The following is an 18,244-nucleotide window of genomic DNA, read 5'->3' on the forward strand; positions in this document are numbered from 1 at the left end:
TATGTTAGAGCTACCTGGAAAGTGGGTGTCTAATAACAGATTAAGAGATTCTTCATCTGTGATAGTCCACGTGCCTGCTTCGTTCTTTAAAGCACTGGGTATTGTTGGACTTTTTGAGAGAATTTTCCTGAGTCTTGAGGCTTCTGAAGTATTTTTTATTTTACCACAAAAATTTCTCCAAGAAGACCTCTTACTCTTTCTTAATTCTTTTTTATATTGCTTTAGAGCTTGTTTGTATAAGTCCCAGTCAGAAGGAGATCTAGTGTACTTAGATCTGTTGAAGAGTTTGCGACAGCTCTTTCTGAATGGTTCTAGTTCTTTATGCCACCAATGAGGTTTCTTTTTACCCTTTAAAATGGTTACAGGGCATGAAGTTCTCATTGATTCATTTAAGGCTTCGGTGAGATGATTTACAGAAAGGTCTAGTTCATCTTTACTGGAGGAGCTTTTAAAAAGGTTGTGATTAAGCAGTTGTGCTAGTACTTCCCTATAACGCTCCCAATTAGTATTCCGGTGATTTCGAAATCCCGTAGATGTATTTGCTACATCTTTGAGCTCAAACTAAATGTATTTGTGGTCAGAGAAGGAATTCTCTTTTGAGACATGCCAGTTTGAAATCATATTGTGGATCGAGTCAGAGGTAAGTGTAATATCAATTACCTCTTTCCTATTCTTGGTTACAAAAGTGGGTTCATTGCCAATATTACTTATGAGTAGGTTAGTGCTTAGTAAATAATCAAATAAGTACTCACCTCTCTCATTTATATCAGAGCTACCCCATACCGTGTGATGGGCGTTAGCGTCTGAACCAATTAGGAGACCAACTTTTTTCGATTGCGCGTCAGCAATTGCCTTCCTCAAGGTGTTTCCTGGAATTGGGTTGTCGTGGCCAAGGTAGGAGGATATGAGCCAGTAGGTGGCTTTATCCGTTGTTTTGTGTATGATAAAATAAGTTTAATTTCAATATAGGCTTTTGTGCCAAAATATTTTAGTCGAAAACGAATTTTTTCCAGTATTTTCGTAGGATTTTTTTAATATATAACAAATAAAACCAATGTGTTGTTTTGAACGAAATAATGTTAAAGTTAATATTTTTTATTAATTCTCTAGATATTCGCTTCGAAAATCAGTTTTCATACATTTTATTAATTCCAATTGGATTTTTCTAATAATAATAATACAAAATCTTTAAAAAAAATTTCGCAAAGTTTTAAATGATTTAGTAAAATGTTGAAGCAATTTACTTAAGATGATTCATTTAAAGACGATTTAGCTAATTTTAAAGGATTTTAAAATCTTTTTTTCTTAAAATTTCGCTACTGTTAAAACCACGGAGTGGCTATTTTAGCTTTTTGCAATTTGTTGACGTTAACAAAATTTCTTTCCAAATTTACTTGAAAGAGTTATTGGTTTATTGTTTTGTATTAAAGTAAGAAAATGTTTTCGGAAGACAAAGATTTTGAAATATTTTTTTTTTTTGACAGGAGGAAATCTTCAAAAGACACTTGGCAGTATTCGACACCAAGTAGTGTGGAACTCTTAACCACTAAAACCACCTCTTCATTAGGATCAATCTTGAAGGATCGACTTCCGATTTTTCTTTCTTAATTTTGTACAATAATTTTGGGGGAAGTTTAAACTTTTAATACTTTCCCATGTTTTTTTTTAGACCATAAGCTCATGAGGCTTGGTTCTTCTTAATCTCCGAACATGATTTCTTATATTCAAGACGGACTCCATTTCAGAATTAGTATGACTTTGCAGTCTCTGGTTGTGCGATACAGCGAATTTTTTAACAACTTCTGTAACCATTTCTATTTGTAAGTCACGATGTAGATCGGTATATCTTATTTACCAAGGTGCATTAACTATTCCACGAAGGACTTTGTTTTGGAATTTTTGGATGATTTCGGTGTTTGTTTTCTTTGTACAGCCCCATAATTGGATTCCATAGGTCCAAACAGGCTTTAGTACTTGATTATACAGCATTATTTTGTTTTGGATTGATAAATCAGAGTTGTTACCAAGCAACCAATAGATACATTTTAATATATTTCAAGTTTAGTTCTTCTCTTTTCTTTTTGATGTGCTCTTTCCACTTAAGCCTTGCAACCAAAGTCATTCCAAGGTATCTGGACGTATTGGCGTAAGGTACAGCTTGATTATTAATGATTATTGGAATATTGTTTATCTTTTTATTTGTAAAGTTTATATGTGAAGATTTTGTTTCATTGAATTTGATACGCCATTTTTCGGTCCAAGCTCTCACTGTGTCGATGGCATTTTGTAGTTTTACTGCTGCCTTAGAGACACATTTGTCGGGTACCAAAATTGCGGTATCATCTGCAAAAGTAGCCATTATGGTGTGATTACCAACTGGAATATCCCTTGTGTATAGTAAATACAGGGTAGGACCTAGGACACTTCCTTGTGGTACACCGGCTTCTATTTTCTTCAATTCCGAGCATTCTTGATCGTACCATACCTCAAACAATCGGTCTGAGATGTACAATTTTAATATTTCAAAGTACTGCATGGGAAGATCCCTTTGCAGTTTGTACTCAAGTCCCTTATGCCAAACCTTGTCAAAAGCTTAAGCAACATCTAAGAAAATAGCTAAACATACTTGTTTTTCTTCTAATGGTTTTTCTATTACATCCGATATTCTATGAACTTGGTCTATCGTGGAATGTTTATTTAAATTAAATTAAATATTTGAAGACTCAAATTTTACTCTAGGTATAGGTTTGACAAGGTAACAGTTTGGTTCTAGTTTTAAAACCTAAACACCCAAGACCGAATAGAAAATCGTAGGCTTAGTTTTCTACGAAGTTACAATTATATAATTGCTTTAGGCTGATATTGGCAGGCTGTTTCATAATAGAACACAAGGATGGAATATTCCACTACATTATTGTTAATTCCAATCGTTTGATATATTTATTTCAACGAACTGTGAATGTTTTGACATGTTCAGGTGTCCATTTTTAAATAAAAGAGATTTACCACTTTACTAGTTAACAAAACCCAAATAAAAGGTTTTACATTTTGAGTCGGTAGTAAATTGCTACTTGGTAAAATGTTGAGCCCTTAACAATAGGTTGTTGTTTAAAACTGTGAGCCAATGTTTTGTTTTAAAGATAAAATTGGTTTGAAAACAAATGTCTTAAGTTTTTGCGAAATATTCGAGTCAAAATTAATTTTACCAACTTTTAGTTTTTACCAAATGTCAAAAACGTTAATTTTTAAAGGTGCTTATATTATTCCTCAGGTTGTGTATTTAAAAAAAAAAAAACTTTTTTCGAGTCTATACCAATCGTGTGTCAATGTATAATATTAAAGTTAAATTGAAATCGCTAGGTTTATTGGTTCGTGAAATATTCTGAATTTTTTTTTGTAATTGATACTTAAATAAAACATTCGATGGATTTACTTAAACCCCGTTCAGTATATCTGTAAAACAAACGTACATAAAAACCTTTGATTTAAATTCTAGGACGTTGACAAATCTTTAAATTTTTAATTCAACAAAATATTTTGATTACAATAACTTTTTATAGGAAGTAAATTATTTTTGAACCTTTTTGTAAAGGTATCTGATTACATATTTACAAAAAAATTGTGTTCATCCCAAAGAGTTTAATGGAAAACATGGAGTTTTGTTATTGCATTTTGCAATAGATATAAAATTAAACTTAATCATCTGCTAGTTACAATGCCAAGTGTGACATCTGGCTCTATAGATTCAATAACTAACATAGTTTCTTCAGTGATTAGACAGTCTGCAGAACATTCTTCCCAACGTAGAAATACCCTTCAGTCTGTATGGTACGACGAAGAATGCAAAAAAAGTAGGAGAAAATCTTTTGCGTTCTTAAAACTATATAGAAAAACAAATAGCTCAGTTTTTAAATCACTGTATTTACAATCAAACCAAGAATACTGTTTGAGAATTCGAAAGATTTGATTAAATCGTTATAAAGTTTAAGTTTATTGTTATATATAAAAATTGTTGTATAATGTTTAAGTTTTAATTATAAAATGAAACAGTAAGATTTATGTTTTAAATTATAATGAAAAAATGTTACCAATTAGGGCTTGCTTGGAAGATGTGTTCACGGCGATGGTCAAACAAAAAAGGAAAGTTTAAAATTGTCTTACATCGAATGATACCTACATAGTGGTTTTTTTCTATACCAAATCATCTAAATACAATGCATTACAATATGCAAATTATTGGCCTTGGATGAGGATTAAGCGGATTATAAGTTGTTTGTTTTAAGTAAGTACAGTGAGTCGCGCGAATAATCTTCCAAACAGGGTTTTCTTACAATCAAATATAATACAAAACTAGAAATGAAATTAATTAATGATTTGAGTTTAAATGTAGTTTGATTAATCCTGAACATTCCGGCCCCCCTGGAACGAGTTTCAGGACATGGGTACTCGTGCCAGTTTGGTGATTGGACGGATAAATGTTCCGCCAGCGGTCTTTACAGTAGCAACTCGTGCTCGACCATCAGACCCTTGAGTTGTTGCTTCGATCTTGCCAAGAAGCCATTTTGTTGGTGGAAGATTTGGCTCCTTTATAATAACCAGGTCTCCTATATTAAGGTTTGGGGTGGATCGTTTCCACTTTGGACGTTCTTGAAGGGTGGTGATGTATTCCATATGCCAACGTTTCCAAAACCCTTGGACCATATTTTGGAGGTGATTCCAATGAGAGAGTCGGTTGACTGGTGTTTCCAAAGTAGTTGGCTCTGGGATTGCAGTAAATGGTTCACCTATAATGAAATGTGCTGGGGTTAGTGGGTTCAAATCATTATCTGAAATAACACATAGAGGACGAGAATTTAGAACAGCTTCGATTTGAGTAAGAACCGTGTATAGTTCTTCGAAAGTAAGTATGGTTGATCCAATTACACGTCGTATGTTAAACTTGACGGACTTGACACCAGCCTCCCACAAACCACCAAAATGGGGTGCCGATGGGGGGATAAAGTGCCATTCCACACTGTCCTTTGCAAGTGCCGTAGCAACGGCTTCATTGTATGCTTCTGACAGAACCAACTTGTGCATCTCGTTGAGACATCGACGCGCACCTTGGAAGTTGGTTCCATTGTCCGAATAGACATTCGAACAGAGTCCACGTCTCGAAACAAATCGACGAAAAGCGGCGAGAAAGGCTTCAGAAGTGAGATCACTCACTAGCTCGAGGTGAATAGCTTTGGTGGCCATACATACAATTAAACAAATGTAGGCCTTTGATGTTTTTGGATTACGATTTCTAGAAAACTTGATGTTAAAAGGCCCAGCATAATCACAACCTGTATGTGAAAACGGACGGCTTTGTGATATCCTTTGCGATGGTAAGTCACCCATTAGTTGCGTAGTGGTATCTTTTCGCAGTTTGTAACATCTATTGCAGCCAAAAACAATCTTACGGATAATGTTACGAGAGCCCAAGATCCAAAACTGTTGTTTTACAATGGCGAAGGTTGCGGAAACTCCTGGGTGAAGGTTACCTTTGTGGATATCTTCTATAAGAAGAGCAGAAAAATTGTTATTAGGTAGAATATAAGGATGTTTTATGTTATAAGATATGTTAGCATTTTTTATCCTGCCTCCTACTCTAAGAAGACCCTTGTTATCTAAAAAGGGAGAGTATTTTAGAAGTTTTGATTTTTGGGGTAGATGTTTTTTGGTTATTAAGGAACGAATATCTTCACTGAATGAATTTTGTTGGATGGATTTAATTATAGTTGTTTTCGCGACGATGATTTCCTTTAGGGTTAAGTATGAGGTTCGACGATTAGGTTTATTAGATTTTTCACATAGGTAGTTATAGATGAAACGTATGACGTAAGCGAGTATCCTTTGCATACGAAACCACGATGATGTTTTATTGATAATGTGATCAATGACATCAAACTTGTTGGATGACGTTAGAAGAACTTGAGGTGGAGACAATCTTTTTTCGAGTAAGAGTTCGTTCTCTTCCGGGTTAAAGTTCACGAGTTTTGGTTTTGGCCATTCATTTTCCTCAAGGGATAACCATGGTGGACCAGTCCACCAAAGGTGATGATTTCGAAGATTTGACGGAAGAATACCGCGCGATGCGCAATCAGCTGGATTTGACTCGGATCGAATATGGTTCCAGCAACTCCTTGGAGCAGTTTCCAATATAGCAGAGGTTCTGTTGGCAACGAACGTAGTCCAGCGACGAGGAGGTGAAGAGAGCCAATGCAAAACAATTTCAGAATCACACCAAGCTACAGTTCTGGAAAATTTAAACGAAAATGATGATTTTATGAGATTGAACAAACGAGTTAGCAGCAAAGCCCCACAAAGCTCCAAGCGAGGAATCGAAATCGGTTTTAACGGAGCAACCTTTGTCTTTGCTGCAATAATGTTGACTTTGTATCCTTCTGTGGTCTTACAACGAGTGTATAAAACAGCACCGTAAGCGAGTGAGGATGCATCGCAGAATCCATGAAGCTCAACGTCATCGAATGAAGATGCAAACAAGTTTCTGGGGATACGAACCTGCTCAAAATCCGAAATCTCTTGTCTATACTTTGCCCATCGTTCCGCTAATTCTGAAGGCAACGGGTCGTCCCATCCAAGATTTAAGTTCGATGACCAGAGTTCCTGAAATAGTATTTTGAAGAGAACGACGGATGGTGCCAGTAGTCCTAATGGGTCGAATATTCGCGACACTTCTGACAGTAACGAGCGCCTAGTCAACAAGATGGTTGGAAGATTTTTTGACATGCGGAATGAATATTCGTCATATAAAGGGTTCCAATGCATGCCGAGTACTTTAACAAATGACTTTGAGCGTTCCGTATCGAAAATAGAGTATTCACATTCTTCCTTTGGGAGCGAAGCTAGAAGAGTAGAACAATTAGAACTCCATTTTCGCAGCTGAAGTTTGGCCAAGGAAAGAAGAGCTACTAATTCAGATTGTAGTTCCATAAGTTCCTTCTTTGATTTAGCTCCTGTCATGACATCATCGACGTAGACATCTTCTAGGAGAACTCGGGCTGCGTTTGGGTAGTCTGATTTATAATCTTCAGCAAGTTGTTTTAGAGTACGAACAGACAAAAATGGAGCGGATGCAGTACCGTACGTCACAGTACGTAAACGATAATGCTCGATTTCTTTCGAAGGAGATTCACGCCAAACAATACGCTGATAGTCAGCATGTGAATCATCAACCCAAATTTGTCGAAACATCTTAACAACGTCTGCAGTAAACACGAAAGGATGTTGACGGAAACGTAAGCACACACCTATTAAATTGCGTTGAATAGGAGGGCCTATCAATAGAGTACTGTTTAAAGACTTTCCCGTTGAGTCCTTAGCTGAACCATCAAACACGACACGTAATTTTGTGGACGAGCTGTCCGGCTTCAACACTGCGTGATGAGGAAGATAAAAACATCTGCTATTAGGAATAGCGATTTCTTCACGAGGAATCTGAGTCATATGGCCTAAATCAATATATTCTCGCATGAACTTAGAATATAATTCTCGCAAACTGGAATTTTGATTGAAACGACGTTCCATTGCATAGAGACGCGAAACAGCAAAAGGTAGAGTTTTTTCGAACGATGGATTTTGTGTTTTGAATGGAAGTTGAACGACATACTTCCCGTCAGGAGACCGAGAAAATGTTTGGCGAAAATGTTCTTCCGCCTGGTCGACCACAGCTGTATTATTTGCTGGAGGAACTTCTTCGAGTTCCCAGAATCGGTGTAGTAACGAATCAATATCGACTAAAGAATGAAAAGACGTGAAATAATTCGATTCTTCTGGTTCAAAGAACTGTCCCGTTATGATCCAACCGAACGAAGTACTTTGAGCGATTGGGCACCCATCAGGACCACGAATTTGTCCATTCCTTAGAATGCTCCAAAGCTTATCAGCTCCAAGAAGAACATCAATGGGAGCAGCGCAATTGAAATTTGGATCAGCAAGTTCGAGATTTTCAATATATGACCAAGAAGACACGTCTATCGACTTAGATGGTAAATTCGAAGATAATTTATCCATTATAAATGCATCAACGAATAATTGAGATGTGTTGAAACGAGAATGGAGGTTTAACGATATACTCCCTTTTGTATATCCTATTTCCGTAGCCGATAAACCGAGAATAGGGATTCTTGAATGAGTTCTATGAAACCCGAGTCTTTGAGCGAAAGATTCAACAACGAAAGTAGATTGTGACCCGGAATCTAGAAGCACACGACAGTTTAGAAGATTTCCCTGAATATCTTGAATTTTAGCCAACAGCGTTGGTAATAGTGTTTTTTTCCGACAGGTAAATTCAAGCGAATGGTTACTAATTATCGAATTGGGAGCAGTAGTTGTAGTTGTAGATGTAGCTGTAGAAGGTAATAACGAAGGTTGAGATTGAAGCGAAGATTTTGAAGAAGCGGATTGAGATTTTTCATATGCATCTTCGAGATGCACCAGCGAATGATGGCGTGATTTACACACCCGACAACGAAACGAGGAACGGCATTTAAGCGACGAATGGCCAGCACGAAGGCAATTAAAACAAAGTAAATTTGTTTTTACAAAACTTCGACGAGAGTCAATGTCTAGCGCGACGAATTTGGCACACTGCGGAAGGATATGATCCTCTTTACACATTGCACATTTAGATGACGTAGCTAAATCTGAGGGCCCAGCTAAATGAGCCCGAATGCTAGTTGGTTGCTTTGTACGCGTTGTGACCGAACGACCATTAAGAGATTGGCATGCCTCAAGAGCATCGCACCGCTCTTCTAAAAATTCTAAAAATTCTGCTATGGTGCAGTCTTCACGAGAACCGATGTGTTCTGCCCAAGCTTGTTTTGAATCGGGATCCAGTTTGTTCAATAACAAATAAATGAGCCATGGGTCGCGACTCGATTTACCCAACGCACTAAGCCCACGCACAACTTCATCGGCACCATCAGAAATTTTTCTTAAAGTTTGAACATTGCAAACATTTGTAGTAGGAAGCGACAAAAAAGTTTCAATAAACGATTGAGCGATTAATTGTCTACGATCATAACGCTTTTCTAAACGATCCCATGCTTCAGCATAATTAACATCGGATATGCTAATGTGCTTTATGAGATTAGCGGCATCATCACGTAGATACGATTTCAAATAATGGAATTTATGAGTTGGACTAAGATTCGTCTTAGTGTCAACTGATCCGAGAAACAAATCTCGAAAGGATGGCCAATCCTTATAGCTTCCGCTAAACGGTGGCACAACGATATTTGGAAGTTTGGTTGTATTTGAATTATTCGGCGACAACGAAGACGAATTATTTAATTTTTCCAAAAAAACCGATTGCTGGTCAACTAACCGATCTATAGCTGACTTATTTAACGAAAGTTCATTGGAATTTACCCTTTCGCGAATTGCTTTAATTATTTGAGCATTGGTAACAAAATATTTTGTTTCATATGTCGAAAACTCATTTTCAATTTTACCGACTTGACTTTCTTGAGATTGTTCGAGAATCTCGTTATGAAGCGAAGAAAATTCTGACCACGCGGTCTCAAGTTTATTCAAACGTATCTCAAGCATTTCTAGAGTTGTGGATTCATCTATTGTTTCCACAAATGCTGCTGCCCGCGTTAAGCGCCCTTTTGCGTTACCACATTTGATTTTTAATGCATTCGCCATGTCGAAAAGCACAATTAGTTTTTTATTAACGAAACGATAAAACGATGCGAGATCAATCAAAAAAATTCGTATGAATACACGGTATCACATATGCGGTGCATGAATAGCTTCGAAGGACATATATATATAGATATCATACAATCAATATATTATATATGCAATTCGATGTCTTTAAAAAAACACTTTTAGAAAAATTCTTTAAATTCGGCTTAGAAGGACCAATTTTTTATGTTTGAGAATTCGAAAGATTTGATTAAATCGTTATAAAGTTTAAGTTTATTGTTATATATAAAAATTGTTGTATAATGTTTAAGTTTTAATTATAAAATGAAACAGTAAGATTTATGTTTTAAATTATAATGAAAAAATGTTACCAATTAGGGCTTGCTTGGAAGATGTGTTCACGGCGATGGTCAAACAAAAAAGGAAAGTTTAAAATTGTCTTACATCGAATGATACCTACATAGTGGTTTTTTTCTATACCAAATCATCTAAATACAATGCATTAAAATATGCAAATTATTGGCCTTGGATGAGGATTAAGCGGATTATAAGTTGCTTGTTTTAAGTAAGTACAGTGAGTCGCGCGAATAATCTTCCAAACAGGGTTTTCTTACAATCAAATATAATACAAAACTAGAAATGAAATTAATTAATGATTTGAGTTTAAATGTAGTTTGATTAATCCTGAACAAATACAAAAGGTTATGCAATCTCAAAAAAGAACTTTTTTTTTAAAAAAAAAAACACTGCTTCTAAGCTCTTTGAACGCAAGGACTCGAACATTTTTTGAGTGTGTGGAAAAGTAGGCTATTGTTCACACTTGATGAAAATCTACCTGCTTCTACTTGCTAATTATTTTGAAACTCTACTTCTGGCTGACCCTAATCTTAAGACAATGAGCTTTGCATTCCCCAATGTCATTATTGCTGAACTGGATTCCAACCTCACAATGGTTGAACTAGTAGCTGCTTAAAAAATAACAAAGCATCTGGATCTGATGGGATCCCAGTAGAGTTTTACAAAAATGCTACTCCTGAGTTTTTGGAATATCTGTTAGAAATTTTAAATAGAATATTGAAGAGTGAAGAGAGAGTACCTGAAAATTTTCGTCTGTCTCGAATTACAGCCATTTTTAAAAAAGGTAACCGTGATTTGCCAGAGAACTTGCTGTGCTTAACTCAATAAGAAAAGTGTTTACACAAATACTCTATACTAGACTTACGTCTTGGGTAGAAGATAACAATATGATTAGTTGCTTTCAAGCTGGTTTTCGAGCCAACTTTTCAGCTATTGATCAAACTTTTGTACTCAGCACCACTGCTAGGCGTTTTATTGATAAAAAAAAGAACTTATATGCCTTTTTCGTCGATTTAAAAGCGGCTTTTGACACTATTAATAGGAGGTCCTTACTTTATAAGCTCTCAGCAATTGGCCTATCTACTTAGGTTTATCAGAGTCTACGAAAAAGTTCTAGAAAACGTGATGGCATCTGTTCAGAATGGTAGAAAAGTATCTAGAGAATTTATTTGTGAAGCAGGTGTCCCTCAAGGATGTGTTCTAAGCCCTATCATGTTTGCACTGTATATGAACGATGTCGAAAACAGTATACCTGGGGGAGTTCAGTTCGGGGATATAACAATTAAAGTCTTGTTTTATGCTAAAGATCTAGTGATTTTATCAGACAGTTCGCTTACTCTACAGCTCCAGATAAACAAGCTAAAACAGTCTTAGAATAAATACCACCAAATCCAAAATAATGGTTTTCAGATCTTGAAATAGATCTATTGGCTATGGGCGGAATTGGACTTTAGATGGTGAGATAATTAAGGTCGAAAATGAATTTAAGTATCTTGGGTAAACAATGACATATAATCTTAATCCCCTGCAAAAATTGCAATAAATAAAATGTGGTCCCAGTTCTTCGCAAATAATCTCGTAGATCCAATTTCAAAATTCAAAGTTTTCAATGCCACCGTGAATACTTGTTTTTGCTATGATAATGAAGTATATGGTTTCGAACAGTTGGAGGAAATGGAAAATATACAGAGGTATTTTTTCAAGCGAATTTTTAGGTTATTTATCAACACTCCTAATTATGCTATCCACCTAGAGTCAGACTTACCTCATATTTTCTTGAAAAAATTAAAGGCTAACGCCGTTTTTATGATCAAAGTTATGAAGCGGTCCGACCAAAACTTGCACCAAAGACTCCTTAAAAGTTGTTTTAGTTGTGGATATAGTCAGGTCAAAAACTGGTATGATCTTGCTGTAGCACATAACCTTTCAATATCATTGCCAGTGGACAATGTGGAAGCATTAAAAAATGCACTTTATGAATGTATCTCTGTTATAGATGACTCGATGTATAGGCTTTGTGTGGCGCGAGGGACTGTATCAACATCCAGGAATATATACAGACAACTTAATCTGAAAATTGGTGAAGGAAACTACTTTAGAGAAGAGTTTACAGTTTCTGAAATGAGCTTGATCTTCAAGATCAGAACGGAAATGTTTGAATTGAATTATAGACCACATAGAACAGACTTAAACCCTTTGTGTTCCCTCTGCAACCTTGGGCTAAACGTTGTTGTTATTTTTAATAAAGAAAAAGATTTAAAAATGTAGTCCTCCTCAGCTAGAAATCCACTGACAAGGAAAAAATTTGTCCGAATTCCTCAACCAGTGCCGTTCTTAGCAAACTTTTAAATGTAACTTAAAAGTTCTTGGCTTTTTTACACTTTCTAAAAAAAGTAATAGCAGTTACCAATAAGACTTTGCTTATAGATGCTCAAATTTATACTCTTAATAAAAATGCCTAATCTTAAAATTGTCAACTGGAGATTCCTTTTCATTTAACTAAGCTATGGGATGAGACATCTCCTTATTATATTTTTTACAGTGTTTAGAAAGATTTATGTTAAAAATTCCTGATAGCTTATACAAACCTTAAGCTCCTTTTCAGTTGAGCTCCTTTTCAGTTGGGCAACGTTCCGAACTTCATTCCTGCAAAAGCGTCTATCTATTTTCTTGATTAGGCATTTTTTGTGTTTTGTTAGGAGAATGAAAAGTACTTCTTTTGGTAATTCATTAACATTTTCTTAAATTAAATTAAAAGTACCAACTACTTTCTCTGTGGAAAAAAAGAAGAACAAAACAAAAAGCTTTTCAACTCTAATTACATTTTTTTTCTAAGAATTGATTGTAAGGTGACTTGTGTCTTCTGAATGACCTTTCTTAATATAGGTGCGTTCTTTTACTTAAATAATAAAATATTTCACTGTCTTTTATAAAAAAATAATTTCCACAAAATGACGTTCACTGTTTGCTCACGAGCATATGAGGTAAACATTATAAAGAAATACAAAGGTTGAATATAATATAAGTACAGACATACCTACTTACTAACTAGAAACCAAAAAAAATATTAGTCTGATTGAATAAAGTATTTTTACTACTATACCATCACACATTGCGTGACTCAAAATTATCCCTGTCTAGGGTTGCCAACCAGCAAACAAAAAAAAAAGACGAAAAATAGAAAGTAAGAATTGTATACTAAATTGTTAAGTCACAAGTACTTTACACATTGTACTTGAAAATTGTAAGTATTAAAACTGGAATGTACTTATTTTTTTTGTTGATATTATTTGATTCATATTTTGTGCTTTTAGAAACTTTCTTAGTTCTTGTAGTACTTTAATTTCTTCTCAATTTTTATAAAGCTTGGACATTAATTGTAGGTTATAAGTTTTTCAAAATAAGTACAATTCCTTTTTTAAGATAAACCAATATTGAAAGTACTTAAGAAATTGAACTAAAATTAAAAGTTCTTTCTTTTAAGTAAACGGTGATTTTTTAAGAGCTTGAGAACTTTTTTTTAAAAAAAAACGCATAAAATTTGCAAAATCTCATCGATTCTTTATTTGAAACGTTAGATTGGTCCATGACATTTACTTTTTGAAGATAATTTCATTTAAATGTTGACCGCGGCTGCGTCTTAGGTGGTCCATTCGGAAAGTCCAATTTTGGGTAACTTTTTTGAGCATTTCGGCCGGAATAGCCCGAATTTCTTCGGAAATGTTGTCTTCCAAAGCTGGAATAGTTGCTGGCTTATTTGTGTAGACTTTAGACTTGACGTAGCCTTACAAAAAATAGTCTAAAGGCGTCAAATCGCATGATCTTGGTGGCCAACTTACAGGTCCATTCCTTGAGATGAATTGTTCTCCGAAGTTTTCCCTCAAAATGGCCATAGAATCGCGAGCTGTGTGGCATGTAGCGCCATCTTGTTGAAACCACATGTCAACCAAGTTCAGTTCTTCCATTTTTGGCAACAAAAAGTTTGTTACCATTGAACGATAGCGATTGCCATTCACCGTAACGTTGCGTCCAACAGCATCTTTGAAAAAATACGGTCCAATGATTCCACGAGCGTACAAACCACACCAAACAGTGCATTTTTCGGGATGCATGGGCAATTCTTGAACGGCTTCTGGTTGCTCTTCACTCCAAATGCGGCAATTTTGCTTATTTACGTAGCCATTCAACCAGAAATGAGCCTCATCGCTGAACAAAATTTGTCGATAAAAAAGCGGATTTTCTGCCAACTTTTCTAGGGCCCATTCCCTGAAAATTCGACTTTGTGGCAGATCGTTCGGCTTCAGTTCTTGCACGAGCTGTATTTTATACGGTTTTACACCAAGATCTTTGCGTAAAATCTCCCATGTGGTCGAATAACACAAACCCAATTGCTGCGAACGGCGACGAATCGACATTTCACGGTCTTCAGCAACACTCTCAGAAACAGACGCAATATTCTCTTCTGTACGCACTGTACGCATTCGTGTGGTTGGTTTAATGTCCAATAAAGTAAACTGAGTGCGAAACTTGGTCACAATCGCATTAATTGTTTGCTCACTTGGTCGATTATGTAGACCATAAATCGGACGTAAAGCGCGAAACACATTTCGAACCGAACACTGATTTTGGTAATAAAATTCAATGATTTGCAAGCGTTGCTCGTTAGTAAGTCTATTCATGATAAAATGTCAAAGCATACTGAGCATCTTTCTCTTTGACACCATGTCTGAAATCCCGCGTGATCTGTCAAATGCTAATGCATGAAAATCCTAACCTCAAAAAAATCACCCCATACTTGATTAAATTCAAGTAAAAATACAATTCGTCGCACTTGTTCTTCAAAAAATCAAGTACTCTTGCTTCAGTCATTCTTAATTGCCAATATAGATGATACATACTTTAATACTACGTAGTGCCTGCCTCGTGCTCATTAGTGCCCAAGACTGTCATGCCAGAGGCGTTGGCTTAAATGCCTTTACCACCTAAAGTTTTTTTTCTACAGGTACTGCCTATTGCAAGTAATTGACAAACCCTCCAAGAGTAATTCTTCTAGTGAAAAGTTCTTTCTCAAACAAGACGTTCGAATTTGACATACAGACTATAGGTCCCCTCAATTCCTGACAATACTCGCACGCATTAATGGTTGACAGATATAAGTCACTAGGCTTTGGTTCGTTATGAATTATTGCACCACCTAATTTTTGTAATTATACTTTATTGCTCATCGATTAGCTTGAATATTAAAAGAAACAATTTGTGAAAATAATCAATTTGTGTGTCAAACTTAAATGTCTAGGAAATCATAGTTGCCACTACTACATTTTAAAATAATGAAAATCTAACCATTTTCGATGAAAGAAAGACAAGTTCTTCTTTTGTGAAACAATAATTCAAAAAAAATATTAGATGTTTGACTAAAAACAAGTAATGTAGTTTATTTTTTTCAAAACTCCTTTTGGCAACCCTGGTTTCTTGCAATAATCAACATGTGCAGATTAAACACCAAGCCCATCACCGCATTTGCTGCACGATCCATAATTTCTATTGAAAAAATCTTTTGAAGCTGAATTAGTCACTGTCTGTTGTCTTCATCGTTATCCGTTGTCGGTCGGCTGACTTGACTAAGTCTGCGAATATTTTAACACCTGACCATTATTTGTGTAGAGTATTTCAAATCTACCAGGCCCAAGCAGCAGTTAGCTCGGTTCAAGCATTCAACATTATTTTCTTCTGATTTGTTTATTTAAGAAATTTCTATTATTATGGTGTCTAGTGTTAAGAGTGTCGTCACATCGCAAATTTATTTAGTAAGTGTTTTTATATAGAAAGTTTTTGTGATTCAATTTTAATTTTAATTAACTCACAATGCTAATTAGCATCTTATTAAAAATGAAAAATAAAAACAGGTCACTAGTTTTATTGCAAAGCAATAAATTCACTGAAAATAGAACACAAACAAATTCAATGCAGTAAAAATAAGTTTCTGACTGTGTTAGAATTAACTTGGTGAAGAGTTATCTTTTCTTCTAATTAGATAAACTGATCCCTTCCCTTCCGGAAATTGCTTCAAAAAATAAAAGAAGACAGACAAAAAAGAAGAATCTTGATGACCCAGGTCGGTTTCGGGAGAAACGAAAGGTGGTCATTGTTGAATGTTGTTTCTTCTTAGGAATGAGCAACCATGTGCGATGATCTCAAGAAAATTATGACTTTATTTTTTTTTTCTTTAGAACTTCGAGTTATCAGTTTAGCATCGTTGGGTTCGTGTCGCCTTGGGGGTTTCGTAGAATATATGTGTGTTTGGGTTCAAAGAAATGATTTTATTTAATTTCGTGTAATTTTGTTTAATTGTAATTCTTTGTAATTAGTATTATTTTGTTTTTTTTTTTTTTGATACTAGCGTGTTGTTTTTAATTATATACATTAGTTTAATCTTTAATTGTGTATTTGTTTCTTTTTTTTTAATTCGTGGGAGCTAATTAAATTGACATTGAAATTTTATAGGAAAGTTAAATTTGTAGTGCCGCCTCAATGGCAGATGAACCTACCGTTAATTAGCATCTTACAAAAAATCAGGTAGTTTTTTAAGTCAAGGATTCCAAAATTTTAGTTAATATTTTAAATCGAACATTTTTTAAACTAAATTCAAATTTAACAAACCTACCCCTGGGATGGGGGTCATCTCATGTGCTGGCCTGTATTTTAAGGAATTTTAGGATTTTTTTTTACGACCAGTAAATAGATGCAACTTTGTTAAGTTTGTTATCATTTATGAACATAGTTCGAGTTACATCGGTGTGAACCACTATACCTCGAAAAAATGGGCTCGAACTTCCTCCACGATTCCGGCTGATTGGCTTATCTAAAACAAAAAAAAAAGGAAACGGCGTTTAATCTGTGAGCCCAAATGCATGGAATGAACTATCATCAACTGAATATACCAAAATTTGGACTTTTAGGAGACATTTGAAAAAAAAAGACATTTTTGAAATTTTTGCTTGTCGATAGTTCATTCCAAGCGTTTACATGTGCTGAATCCAATCCATCAAATTTCAAGTCATTCGGTCAAGCCGTTTTTTAGATACGATGAAGGAAAGTTTGAAAACACAGTTTTGAGAAAGACTCGTTTAAAGTTTGAAGTCCTCTTAACTATGAAAATATGGACTTACCTTTCAATCAGCGATTACTAGTTCATAGAGAATTATTTCCTCTTTTTCTTGAAACTCTTTCAAAGCAGATTGTTCAGCTTTTGAATCAGTTCTGGCTTGTTTTAACGGCATCACTTACGCGCCGCTCAGAACGTGAGATTCGCTTTTCATTACGTTTCTCAACATAAGTATGGGCTTTGCGGCTTATAGGGCATCCCATAACCGACATCAATTTTAAACTACCTTCAAAACCTTCATTAAAGATGTCCTGAATAACTTTATCAGTAAGTTTACCTGGTCCTTTTCCACCGATTCCTTTATTTGTTTTGTCTTTTTTAACAGCCAGAAGTCGTATCTTTAAACTAACTTACTTAAGGTGGCGCTACAGTCCTGTGTGAACTAGGGCCTCACCCAACAAACTTCTCCATCTAGCTCGGTCCCTAGCTAGATGTCTCCAGTTTCGCGCTCCAAATTGGGTGAGGTCACCTTCCACTTGTGCGCGCCACCTGATCCGCGGTCTTCCTCTACTGCGCTGTCCTGTGGGTGTGAATTCGAAGACTTTCCAGGCCGGAGCATTGGTTTCCATGCGCTCTACGTGACCCAGCCATGACCCCAAAGTCGAGAGAGGACTTTAGCACTCAATTGCTTTCTTAGCCCAAAGAAACAGCGGTTAGCAAGAGTTATTCTGCGTTTGATCTCAGCGCTGGTGTTGTTTTCTGCGTTGACAGCGGATCCTAGGTAGACGAAGTCCTTGACTACCTCAAAGTTACGTCTGTCGATGGTGGCCTTTTGACCAAGAAGTCGGTGTTGTATGTCCCTTATGTGCCTCAATACTCACAAAAGCCCCATTGACATCACGCTGAGTTCTTCCGATTATGTTAATGTCATCAGCATACGTTAGTTATTGGACAGACTTTTGAAAGATAGTGCCTCTAGTGTTGAAGTGTGAGCTCTGCACTATTTTTTCAAGCACGATGTTAAAAAAATAACATGAGAGCGCTTCACCTTGTCTAAAACCTTTTTTGACATTGAACGATTCT

The 18,244-nt window shown here is 35.7% G+C and overlaps 1 protein-coding gene across 4 annotated transcripts in view; it reads left to right on the forward strand.

The window, feature by feature from the left end:
- The window catches only part of LOC129946014 (tyrosine-protein phosphatase non-receptor type 9), a 187,626-nt gene that overhangs the window by 64,158 nt on the left and 105,224 nt on the right, over window positions 1-18,244 (forward strand). The window contains exon 1 of one of the 4 annotated variants that reach the window (XM_056056021.1): window positions 15,804-15,863. The exons of the other annotated variants lie outside the window; for them this stretch is intronic. Coding sequence (XP_055911996.1) covers window positions 15,819-15,863 — 45 coding nt within the window. The 5' untranslated portion in view covers window positions 15,804-15,818. Of the gene's footprint in view, window positions 1-15,803; window positions 15,864-18,244 lie in introns of those variants that run through there. 4 annotated transcript variants of the gene reach the window in all.

This window comes from Eupeodes corollae, chromosome 2 (genome assembly GCF_945859685.1).
Source record: "Eupeodes corollae chromosome 2, idEupCoro1.1, whole genome shotgun sequence".
NCBI lineage: Eukaryota > Metazoa > Arthropoda > Insecta > Diptera > Syrphidae > Eupeodes > Eupeodes corollae.